General features: G+C 54.5%; 1 protein-coding gene across 1 annotated transcript in view; it reads right to left on the bottom strand.

Annotated features, from left to right (window-relative positions):
* UACA (uveal autoantigen with coiled-coil domains and ankyrin repeats) overlaps window positions 1-9,068 on the bottom strand; it is a 50,995-nt gene extending 41,927 nt beyond the window's left edge. Inside the window, exon 1 of the mRNA XM_040601430.1 lies at window positions 8,867-9,068. Coding sequence (XP_040457364.1) covers window positions 8,867-8,938 — 72 coding nt within the window. The 5' untranslated portion in view covers window positions 8,939-9,068. The remainder of the gene's footprint in view (window positions 1-8,866) is intronic.
* Between the last annotated feature and the right edge of the window lie 3,377 nt (window positions 9,069-12,445).

Raw genomic sequence — 12,445 nt, 5'->3', positions numbered from 1 at the left:
TGTGTGTTAAAATATCAGAAGCTCAGGAGATCACATTCAGGCACAAAGCCTTTCCTTCCACAAACTTCTGCACAGCAAGGCAACCCCTGCAGCAAAATGTGGTTTTCAGAGAAATCAACAGGTCCACATGGACGTGCTCTGCTTGCACAATAAGATCTGTGTCCTGGTTTGCACATTCAGGCCTGGAGAACAAGCGAGTGTACTTTCAGAGTCCCATTAACCATCCAGGCTGACTGTCTTTCATGCAGACCCATTCAGTTGCCTGCCTCTCCATGACACAAGTTTCTGGCATGCCGAACCCCGCTGATCAGACCTTAGCAGGAATGTTTATGCTAACACTAACAAGCTGCTGCTTTAATGTGTCCTCAGAAGAGTGCTCCAGGCTGCCTGCACACATCACTGCACTGATTTACAGCTGCTGTATATTTTGACATTTTTGTTGTTGGTACTGATGAGGGAGAGAAAATTACTTGTATTTCAAATAGAAGTTTAAATGCTGGAGCACAAGACCAAAACATCAAGGAAGAGAGCCCGCTGCCAAGCCACCCTAATCCGAGCACTTTCCTCCTCTGTATTTAGCATTCCTCTTAATGGAATTTGGACTACAGCTAATGCTGATTAACATTTCCATGTTAGTTATTTCACATAATCTTTTCTCCAGCTGTGGCAGAGACTGGAAACACATAATTTATACTCGTTCAGTCAATGATTAAGCGTGCTTTCCTAGCTCTTGCCAGCCAAAGTGACTGAGAATGAAAGGCTACTATGTTTAACTGATGCTAATATGGACCAATTCCTAAACGCAGGAATAGTGTCCTTTCCCTACAAACCTCTGCCTGGATAACAAGATTTTGACTGCAGGCTAATCCTGGGGTGGGAAGAAATCAGTATTGGTATGAAGCATGGGAGGCAGAAGTGCCGACATGAATGAGCACTGCACTTTTTAGTGATGGAGCACTGGTAACCGCCAGCCCATAAATAATACATCTAATTTTACACCTGCACTCATTCTTCCGTGCTGGGAATTCGGCGCACATATACTGCAGCTTAAAATTAGAGCAGGTTACAGACATGATCTTTAACATGTTAAAAGTAGAAACATGCCAATGGGTGCAATGTTCTCACCCCATAGCTCCAGCCTGTTTCCACTCAGGGTCAGCAGGAACATACCAGACACCGCTCAGGGCACCTACAGCGTTTGGTTACATGGTTTGGGCAGCGCGGCACAAGCACAGCACCCGGTGTGGCTGTGTATGCCAGCATGGCACCGTGTGCCGCGCTGCCTCGGGGCTCTGATCGAAGCAGCCCCCAGCAGCTGCTCATGGGGGAAGGGAGGTTTTGGGGTGTCATCCAGAGGAGGGGTTTTGAACGTCAACCACCGAAACTTTTAGTCACCTCTGTCAAACACCAGCTCTGCCAGACAAACCTGCTGTGCTCCCGCCTCAGCTCCACCTGGCGCCGTCACTGCCACAGCCTTCAGCACTGCCCGTCAGCATCGCGGCAGCTCTGGGCAATGAGAGATGCAGGGAGCTGAGCGTGGCTGAGCAGAGGTAAGAAAGAGGGTCCCTGAGCTGACCCCTGGCAGGTCTCTGTGACTGCACACCATGCTGCTGGACATGAGGTCTCTGTCCTACTGCATGCTCTCCTTCCAGCACCGGCCTCCCCAACCTCCTCTTACCCCTGTCTGCCTCAGTTTCCCCTGCTCCTGTAGCAGGAGTGCTGATTTCATCTCCTCAGATGCTCAGAGGACTGGCTCAGGCACCAGCTTGGGATAGCTGGGCTTTTCCTCATTTAAAAAAAAAATCCCAAACACTTTGTGACACACTAGTTCTTAATCAAAATTAATTTTCAGGTATCATTAATTCTCCCAGGATGAAAAAGAAATAACGCTAGCATGTGTCGCTGCATCTGTTTGCAAGACACTCTTCAAGCACTAGAGGTACTTCTGCTGTATGAAGATGAGAAGAGCGCTTTCTGGAAAGCAGAGGGCTCCTTATAAGCAGTAGGGAAGAGCCGCACCTTAAACTCTGTGGACCCTTACACCCACTGCCAACATTGGCTTTATGGCAGGACCAGCATTTTACTCATCTTGACCTGTGGGCAGGTGAGGTTACGGCTGCCACACAGGTTCAGCTGGGGCAAAGAGACACATCAGAGCAAATTATGGGGAAGAGCTTCTGATGTGAAACTCCCGTGAGAAAGAACAAACAAGAGAAACTACTCCCCAGCCACTCCCAAGGCTAATTGCTGAGAGCGATGGACCAAGAAGCATGCAAGGAAGGTCCAAGCAAGTCATTATCCTGCCTTGGGAGGAGGATCATCATCACCTTCACCTCCAGCCAGGTTCAAGCGCTGGCTTGGAGGTTTGCGCGTGTCAGGGCTCCCAAATGGCAGCCCTGTCACACTGGTTTGGGCGCAGTGGAGATACCAGCCCTGGGCTGGGCTGGTGGCAGGACCAGGACATCAGGACCAGCAGGGGCTGCCAGCAGCAGGCAGGAGCTCAGGCAGCAATGGCATTCCTCACTCCTGGGGTCCCCAGGGGTCCCACGGCATCACTGATGTACTTAAGGCAATCCAGAGAGTAAACAGGGAAAAGTGGAAATCCCTTGCAAATCAGCACAGCCCAGAGCCTGCCATGCAGCTCTCCTGTTTCGTCCCAGTGTCCCTTAGATGTCAACAGGCATCAAAGCAGCAATGCCAGGCAGCCGAGAGCACCAGGGACCTGCCCTGCAGTTTTACATGACCTGGAAGCAAAGAGCTGACCCATCCTTTAAGCACCGAGCACCTTCACAGTCTGGGGAGGGGACAGGGCTCAGCCGCTGAGGCAGCCAGAGCACAGGGAGGCGACCTGGAGCAGAGCCAGGAGAGACTGCAGAGCCCCCAGGTCCCCACCTGTGGAAATCTTCCCTTCCTTGTAGTTTAAAGAAATGGGGACCAGAGAGCGAGCCTTTCTGGTTGTCATGCATCTGTGCATCAGCTGTGCCAGGCAGAAGCTGAGCCTTCAGCAGGGCTTGCTGACCTCTAGAGTAGCGTCCAGGCACCAGGCACCGCTCGCCGCGGTGGTAGGGGCACGGCTTGACCTACGGCCGCAGCTGAGCCAGAGAGGAAACAACTTCAGCTGCAGTCAGTCCCGTCTGCGGGGCTGGGCTGCCATCAGGTACGCTCCGTGGGGGAGAAGCACTTCACTCCTCGGATTACTTGTGTTGGAGCCTCAAGAAATTAGACAATGGGGTTGTTTTGCAAGCTGTAACAACCCAGGCAGGAACTCCAGAGCTCCCTTCTGACCCCTCCAGAGGTATTTCGAAATAACATTTTTAAAAGGTAAACCAAGCCTGACGGACAACAGAGTTTTCTTGAGCTGTCTGCGAGGAAGGGAAAGGAATAGAAATCACCAATTGCCTTCCTCTGATTAAGACTGAGCCCTTCCACTTGTGCGACAGCTGCCCCATGGCACACATCTCTCTTCCCCTGCAGGCAGAGCCACCCGGTGGGACCTGCGCTGTGGTTGGGACAGGCCAGCAGCTCTGCCAGCCGGGACCCTGAGCCGTTTCAGAGCAGCCTCAGGCACATCCACCCCAGCCCTGATAGAGCCAGCGCTGCTGGGGCAGCCGTGGGGCTCGCTGGGACGATGCTCAGCCCATTTCCATGGAGAACTCAGCAATAAAGATGAGATGAGAGAGGAGCAGGAGCTTCATTAGTCCAATTCAGAGAGCTGGGCCCCTGGATAATAAATCTTTCTTGTTTGTACAGAAAGGGGATGCCGGGTTTCCACTCTCCACCCAATTAAAAAACAAAAGCTTTGATTGCAGCAGCAGCAGTGTCCAGCCGATAACATGCGCACAGCTCAGTGGGGTGGCTGCCCTGACCGCAGAGCCAGCGCACAGTTCGATGCTTCTGGGCTGGTCTCTGCCATGCCAAAGCCACTTTCCCTGTCCCTCAGGGCACACATGAGGGCTGTCGCAGGGCCAGAAGCCAAGGTAGATGCACTGTGTCATCTCCCAGGCACGGGTTTCCAGGTTCAAGTGTGCCCGTACCTCACCGGAGACCCACGGACCCCCATCTGCTGTGCCAGGGACCCGGTAAAGCCACAATGGGGCCAATGTGAGGAAACCGCAGTGAGAGGGCAGCAGCTGGGAACACCGGACACCAGCTCAGTGCTCCCGATGAGCAAGAGTCACATTTGTCAGCGTGCTGCAGCATCAACAGTGACGGCAACAATGTCCACCAGTAACAAATGCAACAACGGGAGAAAAATTCTTGAAACAGCACACAGCAACTTAGCTAGGAGCCATCCCCAGTTAGGGACCAGCTGGTATTTTTGCTCCCAGAGCACCCACTGTCAGCACATCTGCCCTCCCGCACCCCTTTGCCCTGTGTGCCCTGGCCACCAGCTGCCCTGTCCTGGGCTACGTCACCACCAGCCTCTGCCCCGTCCCATGGGAGCCTCTGTCCGATGCCCTCCTGGGTGTTACTCAGCTGGTGGCACAAACCATCTGGGACACCACGGAGAGATGTTCAGCCACAAGCAGCCTCCCCACCGAGCTTCTCCAGCTTCACCTCAACATCCCCAATCCACTGAGGGCTCTGACATGGGGGACAGGCAGCTGCAGGCTCTCAGGTGACCATCAGCCCTCGGTTTTATGTCAGCATCTCTGCCAGCCCCGGGGAAGCCTGTAAGGCACTCGCCTCTTCCCTGCCCACCTCCCCCAGTCCTCCGAAACACATTTCCAGACAGGAGCAGAACAACATGGAGAGGGCAAGGACCCAAAGCTGTGGTTGCCCAAGGCATCACTCCTGGCAAACCCTATGCTGGCTGGAAGGAGGGCTGTCCCACACAGCGTCTGTGCAGGGATCCTCCATTACCCCCCTGCCCAGCAGCTTTCCCTCCTGGGCCACAGATGCAGCCCCACGGGGACACATCCAGGCACGAGCTGAGCAGCTTCTGCCCCTCTCCTGGCTGGTGACACAGCAGAAGGCTGGGAGCAGGCAGGCTGGGCACACTGCACCATCATCCCCAGCTGAGCCTGCCTGGGCAAGGGGGAAGCACCGCAGGGACCAACCAACCAGGTCTACACCAAAATGGCACAGGGACCAAACTGAGAAACTGATGCTATTTTGAGGGCACAGCAGCAGCTTAGGGGTTTTTCTGTCCTTTAACATCACCTCATTTTGCTGTTGAGGGACCCTGGGCTTCCTCAGCCAGGTTTGTGTTCACCTAGTACGGCTCTAAAACCTCTGGGACAGAGGGAAGGTAGCCCCTTCCCCACACCCTGGCCTCCTACAGGGGAACAGCCCTGAGCCCCCACCAGTTTGGGTGGACCTTGTCCCACTCCCTAACTGCCACCCCAGCAAGCAGTCTGGCTCTCCCATCCCTGCCGTGCAGGCCAGCTCCCTCCTTCCTGGGGATGTTGGCTGAATCCAGCACCCAAAATCCAGGTGGAAAATGGTCCATGTCAGAGCACGGAGGGCAGCTGCCAGGGTATGGCTGCAAGGCCCAAACGGCAGCGTGCCTGGCACAGAACACCTCCCTGCCCACACAAAAGCTTTAGGCAGTGTCACAAGGCAACCAGACTTTCATGAAAGGTATGCGCAGGCATGTCTGGGCAGCGGGGTGCTTTCGCAAGCTGTCCTGGGCAGCTGAACACCTTCTGGGAGTTGGTGCAGGGCTCCAGGGTGCACCAGAGAGCTCCTGTGCACTGGAGTTTAAACAAAGATGAGCTTTTACTTCCCAGAGGCAGCTGGAGGCTGCGGAGAGGGAAAACATCTCCTCTTCTGTGCTGGTCCAGCACCGCCAGGATTCCCACTCTGCTGATGGGATGCATGAGGGGCCAAGTGCTTCCCAGCCTCACCAGGCTCTCGGAGCCTCGCCCCTCTGTGCCACCGCAGCATTGCTGTCTCGTGCTGGGAAAAGGCGCCTGGTGGAGTTGGAAAGGCTGAGACCTGCAGGTACCCTGCCACCCCGGGACTTTGCAGGGGTGAGGAGTTCCCAACGAGACTGCTTCATAGTGACCAGGGTAAGTCACTCAGAGTTAGCAGAGGTTTGGGAGCAGTTAGAAACCTCGTTCTGACGTGGCAGGTAGCCACATGTTGGCATTTAGAAAAGGAAGAATTTTAGGGGAAAGCATTTTTTTTGCGCAATGTTCTCCAAATCTAAAAACCAAAACAAAACAACCCCAAACTTCCTAAAGCATTGGTGCCCCCCTGCTCCCTGTGGACATGCTTTCCTGCAGCTGCCTCCATGTGGCCCTGGGGACAGAAGGGAAGAAGGGAGTAGGGCACAGGAAAAAAAAGAGTGAGAAGAAAACCAGTAAGGAACTAAAAATTTCACAGCACTATTTCATTTGCGGAATCTGTTCAAATGCACAATTTGCCAGCAGCCTTTCACAAAATTTCTCATGCTGCTCCGCAGAATCCCAGGTAGCCCTGGGAATTAATGTGATTTCTCAGTAAGTCTGCTCTTTACAGTGCTCACAGCAGGAGCAACATGTCGCGTCCTGGGAGGAAGCGGGGCTGCAGTGCACAGGTCCCTGGCTGGTCAGGGACAAAACCCCACAGCAGCCTAAATGAAAGCGCCGGGGGAAGGAGGGCTGGTCTTGGTCACCGCTTCCAGCCCATGACACCGCGCTCTCACCCAGGCTTTGATCTCTGTGAGATGCCAAGGAGGGAGTGTGCACATGGGTTTGTTTTTTTCCAGCTCCATTAGCTGACCTAATGAAGTAATGACATCCCTCTGCAGCCCTGGAAGAAGGAAGCATTTCCCAGCTGATGTAGTTGCTCCTGAAAGGCTGCTTTAAAGAATAAACTAATTAGCAAGCAGCTTCATTTCTGGATTTAGCAACCCTTCAGTGCAAATTAAAGGTGACAAGCAGCGTCCGAGCTGAGAGCTGCAAGCCTCACCACAATGGGTGCTCCTCATCCTCCTGCCAAAGACTGGTATCTGCGTGGGGTTGCACAGCTCCCATAGGACCCCTCCCCTCCACTCGCATGCTTTGCTGGGGGGTGCTGCCTGGCCAAGGGCTCCCAAACCCACTGAGCAGCTGGTGGGACTCAAGGGTGATAGAAAGCCATTTGGGAAGTGAATCGTGGGCAGCTGGCACTCGCTGCAGTGGTTCTGTGCATGTCAGGCATCCCTCCTGTCACACACAGGTGGGAAGGCACAGCCAAAGGCTGACACAGGCAGGGGTGCATTTTTAAAAGCATTAAACATTGCAGGCACATCCATGCATCACCACCCCTGCCTTCCCAGTCTTACAGCATAGAAATAGGAAGAAACACTGTGATTTCTGTGCAGAAGCAAGCAGCGGGCCAGGCACAGCACAGAGGAGCGAGCCCAAGTTTTACCTGTGGCTGGGCAGCAGCAAGCAGCTCCAGCTGGGAGTGCAGCAGGGTGCCACGTCCCACGTCTCCCAGAAAGTACCGATGTGGGCTGCGATTTTTCTGTGGGAAGGATGCCCTTGAAAAGCCCATCCCCTGCGGCCCCAGCAGTGGGGGACATCCTGCAGGCAGCCCCTGCTCATGGGCAGGAGGCGGCAGAGGCCCTTTGCCCTTCCCCACCCTCTGCCTCTGCCCCTGCTGGGGGGTTTTGTTCAATATTAGCTGGAGGAAGCAATAGAGAAAACCACCCAGGCTGCTGATCCTGCTGGGCTTTAGCTTCCTCCTTCGCTTGCTGTAAATCTTTCTTGAAAGACACCGACCTTGGCTAATGGACTAGAGTTTCCTCTGTGGCTTCTGGGGGTGCTCCCAGGGCCCCCTCCCGGCCCCAAATGCAGGTGAGCCCCTGCAGACATCCTGACCACCTGGGCAGTAACTCCAGTCTTTTCCTTTCTCTGCCTCCTATGCCACAGATCAGGCTCCCTCCTTCACACAGATATTGATGGTTGGGGTGACGCTTTGCAAGCACAGAGAGCAGCAGCAGTCTGTCGCTGCAGCTTTCAGCGTAGTGGGATCTGGATCAACGGAGCAAGGAGGAAATCCAGGCATTCCAGAGGAACACAATGTGCCTTGGAATATCTGTTCCCCAAATATGCCATGCCTCCAGATTCTCAGAGCTGGTGTAAGATGCCAAGGAGGAAAAAAAAGGAGAAAGGGAATGCCATGGCAATGGAAATCTAATGGTGCCACCCAGCAGCAGCCATGGAGGATCCTCGAGGGGGAGATACTTTCTGGCAAACCTAGGCATCCCCTGCTCATTCCTGGCCCCAGAGTGGCTACAGAAATCTGATTTACTTGGAGAGTTACAGTTTCCTGACACCCAGGAAGGCAGCGCAGGCAGTGGACCCTGCAGCAGGGCTGTGAGGCTTCAGAGCCACATTTGCCTGGGGAGCACCAGCAGGTTCTTTGGGGTGATGGGCCGGGAGTGCTGGGGGAGCGCGCTCTGCAGGTGCTCTCCCCTCTCCGCATTTCTCCATCGTTCAATTCACTAATTCCACTTTGTGTTACTAATTAACAGGAGTGAGTAGGGCACAGCTTTGGCATAATCCCCATGTGGCATTAGAGCGCGTGTGAAGCCTGGCGAGCGCCCACACGCAAAAGCCTATTGCGGTTAATAGGGAGCCACATGTAGACTTAATGGACTTTGGCTCAAGCCCCGCAGGGGGATCCGTTAGCTCTTTATTCCCCAGTGTAAGCTCCTTATCTCTCGCATGGAGGCAATGTGGGCTCCTTCCCTCACCCATGGCAGGGCTGAGCCCTGACACGCTGGCACAGCCCCACATTCCCAGGCAGCCAGAGTGGCGTGGGGCAGCTCTGCCACGCACAGTGCCACTGTGTGATGCGCCTGCACACACCACAGCACAGCCCCAGGGGGGCACATCCCGTCACGGCTGGAGGGGACACCAGGGGAGTGTTTACAGGGGGAAGCGCTCACCTGTAAAGATGCCATGGCTGAGCTTGGGCAAAGTCGCAGTGAGGGTTCTGCTACCTCCTCTCTCCAGTCCATCCTGCGGAGCCAGAGCAATGGCCGAGGCAGCTGAGCTCATGGCGAGGGACTCGCCGTGAGGCTGGAGGAACATTAGGGTCTCATTTGACACAAATGCTGCTGTGCTGGGCAGACTCTAAATGGCAGCAGGAAAACAAGGCAAGGATGCACCCAGCCCTGCACACCCCACGGCACAGGAAATCACCCGCAGATCGGAGCAAAGGAAGGAAAAAGGCGAAACAATGCGGGAGGCAGGACACACCGCTGAAATGCCGGCTGCTGCACAGCACTGCCTTCCAGCTGCAGAGCTGGGGTCACCCTCAGAGGCACAGTTAATAAATTGCTGCTTATTGACAACCTCCTAAATAAAATCATTTTCCACGTGTAAAAGCACCTTCTGCAGGAGGGAAAAGGCCAGTTAAGCTCCCCCGGGCTCGGTCGCTCCATGCTGTGTGCCGGGAGGGAGGCAGGGGCTCTTCCCAGTCTGCTCAGCATGGGGCTTGTGGTGCCCTGCTGCCAAAGGCCTCCCTGCCAGGCCACCGTGTTTGGGCTCCAGCACTCTACACTTGAAAACATTTAACTTCCTTCTCCACAAACTCCAAAACCGCAGCTGCTCCAGCGAGTACAACCCTGTCTGTGGCACTAAGGCACACAAAGCTCTGGCCCCATGAGTGCACGCAGCCTCCCTAGGGTCTGCATCAGCCAGAGGGCTCCGAGTTCACCATCCACCTCTCCAGGGATACACGGACCAGACAGACATGGATACCGGCACAGCCCTGATCACTCACTCTTCCCCATACCTACCTCAAAAGAGACTCAGCTAACGAGGGGGACGAGTCCCTGTCAGTGGTCTGGCCTTGGAGCTGCGAGGTCACTGCGCCTTGGGACAGGACACACTGTTTGGAGCAGAGGGGGCTGTTATTCAAGTGGATACAAGGCATGTGTTTTAACCCTCCACCTTGAGAGAGACACAGCCTGTACTTCAGCCAGGCTTTAACTCTGAGCTTCGAGCTTCATGTGAAATTGCTGTCTGAAAGCAAACGACTAATGCCTCAGGCCAGGCCAAGTTCACCCTTCCCAGGAGGGGCTGTAAGGAACAGAGGCTTCCCAGCTCAGAGGGGCAACACGGCACCAGGCGCATCCCCTCCGTGGGGAGGCCAAGCACCACAGGAGCAAAGCCCTGGGAACCTTCCACTCCTGCAGCAAAAATGTCCCTTACCTGAAACACCCTGGACCGGGGACATAGGGACAGTGCTGCAGTGCTCACGAAGCCTCAGTGCTGGCCCAGCCTCCAACTGGCTGCTCGCCTTGCTTCCCCGCACAGCGACTTGCTGCACCACACGCAAATGCACCTGTAAAAAAACCCATCTAATAATTTCTCATGAGCTGTGCACAGAAGCAGCAAAAGGAGGAACAGCCCCTCCAACCCTGACCATTCTGCGAAAGCGCAGCAGGCTCCCTCCGTGCAAGGGGACCACAGCTCTGTGACCCTCCTGGGCTACAGGCCTCGCCTAGGTGGGCTGCGGGATGGCACCCCCAGCCCCCTCTCCCACCCTCATGCTGGCCATCCTGCTCTTGGTTTTCCAAGAGCTACCCAAGTAACAACTGAAGGATCACCAGAAGGATCCACCCAGGTCTCAGGTACAAACGCTGTTCTACCAACATGAGCATGCCGACAGCAAAAGGTTGTTTTCACTCTCGGGGCAGTTTGGCAAAGGATAAACCCATTGTTCAGGCTCAGAACACAGTCTTGGCTCTTCGTCTGGGTCATGGCCATGATGAATAAAGAGCAGTAGCTAATTAGCCTCATGAAGCTGTTCATTAAACGCTGAGAAGAGGGCACAGTGATTCTAACAATACCAGGCAGCAAGTGGAGCACACATCTCACACCCACCTGCATCTGGAGCTGTGTGCTCCGGACCTTCTGCTCCCGCCAGCCCGGAGCTGGGCGAGGGAGCCCCCAGCCCCCATGGCAGCTCCCGGCCTTCGTGCCTGCCCTACGCTTCCCTGGGTGGATTCCTGCGGGTAGGAATCTGCCTCGGAAGCAGTGCAGCTGCTCCCCTGCGCTGCCCCAGTTTCCATGGCAACTTCCACTCACATCATTGCTCAATATTGTTCTTTTCCATTTAACAAGAGACCCCTGGTGCTCTTTTAAATAGTTCATTATGGTCTGTGCTCCAGCAACCCATCCCTCAGCCAGCACCGCCCTGTACAAAAACAATCAATTTTGCACTGTTTGTGCTGGGGTACAGAGGCAGGCGGAAGAGGGTGGGACATAGCCCTGCTGGAATCTTGTCCAGGCACCCCCCTCAAGAGCCAACCACCAGGAATTTGAGGCTGCTCCCACCCTCCCTGGGCCCAGGCCAGCCCATTCCCACCTCTACACGCAGGCAGGCACCCTGGGTAGGGTGCACCCCACATTCAGGGCAGTGCGTGGGTGCGGGACCCTGCGAGGCAGCCGGTGCAGACTCACACCCGCCAGCACCGGAGCAGCCCTGTGGCAGAATGGTGCTCAGATCCCCAGACGCTGTGGTTTCCTGCCATAACAGCTGTGATTAAAACCTGGTATTTTGCCTAGAAATAGCTACTTAGACCACAGCCAAGTCATGCAGTGCTTTTAATAGACGTGACCAAAAACCTCATTCATCTTCCCCATAGACACCCCAAAGAGCGCTGCGCTCCTGGCACAGGGGTGCAGCACGCGTGTGAGATGGGGTTTAATGCTTTGCTGTCTGCGGGAGATGAAGCCACTTCTAGGGGAGCTCCAGAGCCTGTCCTGCAGATGCCGACTCACAGTAAGAAAGCAAACCCGATGGTACTGAATTTGGTCCAGCAGACTTCCCTTCTTACTGCGTTGGGAATTACCTTCTCAGTAATGAAGCGTGCAGGCACGTGGTTTACAGAGAGGAGTTACTGTAAAATTGACATAAATGAGCCATTACAGAAGATTTTCTTAATAGGCCTAAGGGCAGGAGAAGACTTAGAAGATCTAAACAGGACATGGCTCCCAGACAGAGTTTAGCCGAGAGGGCTGGAACAGCAAGTTCCTACCTTCATGGTGCCTGAGCACAGACAAACTGCCTTGGGAAATACACAGGGAAGCAAGGAAAAGAAACAAAATCTAGACAGGACAGACTTACACAATAGTGTAATCCATGTAACTGTGCAGCTCGGAGCCAATTCCATTAGTGACCTTCCCAGAAAAAGTGTATAAGCTTGCAGGGAACTTGCAACATCCCGAAGAGAGATAAGCTTTACATGCCGGATCCAGAGAGGTCAAAGCCAAGTACAACACAAATCTGCCCATGAAAATAAGAAACAAGGTACCTCTGCAGCGTCAGACCTTCTTTCCTGTCCGCGTTTGTTCACATTTCTCTTAAAAGCATTTCTTAACCACCTACTTGGGCTTTGGCCACAGCGATTTTTACAATGGCACTGAGAGAAGAACCAGGAGCACAAGAAGTTGTAGCAACTTCCAGACACACATTAAAAACAGCAACCTGACCGAGCGGTGCAACTCACAGCACA

This window comes from Falco naumanni, chromosome 7 (assembly GCF_017639655.2).
Source record: "Falco naumanni isolate bFalNau1 chromosome 7, bFalNau1.pat, whole genome shotgun sequence".
In the NCBI taxonomy this organism is placed as follows: Eukaryota; Metazoa; Chordata; class Aves; order Falconiformes; family Falconidae; genus Falco; species Falco naumanni.
This window is presented reverse-complemented; position numbering and strand designations above follow the sequence as displayed.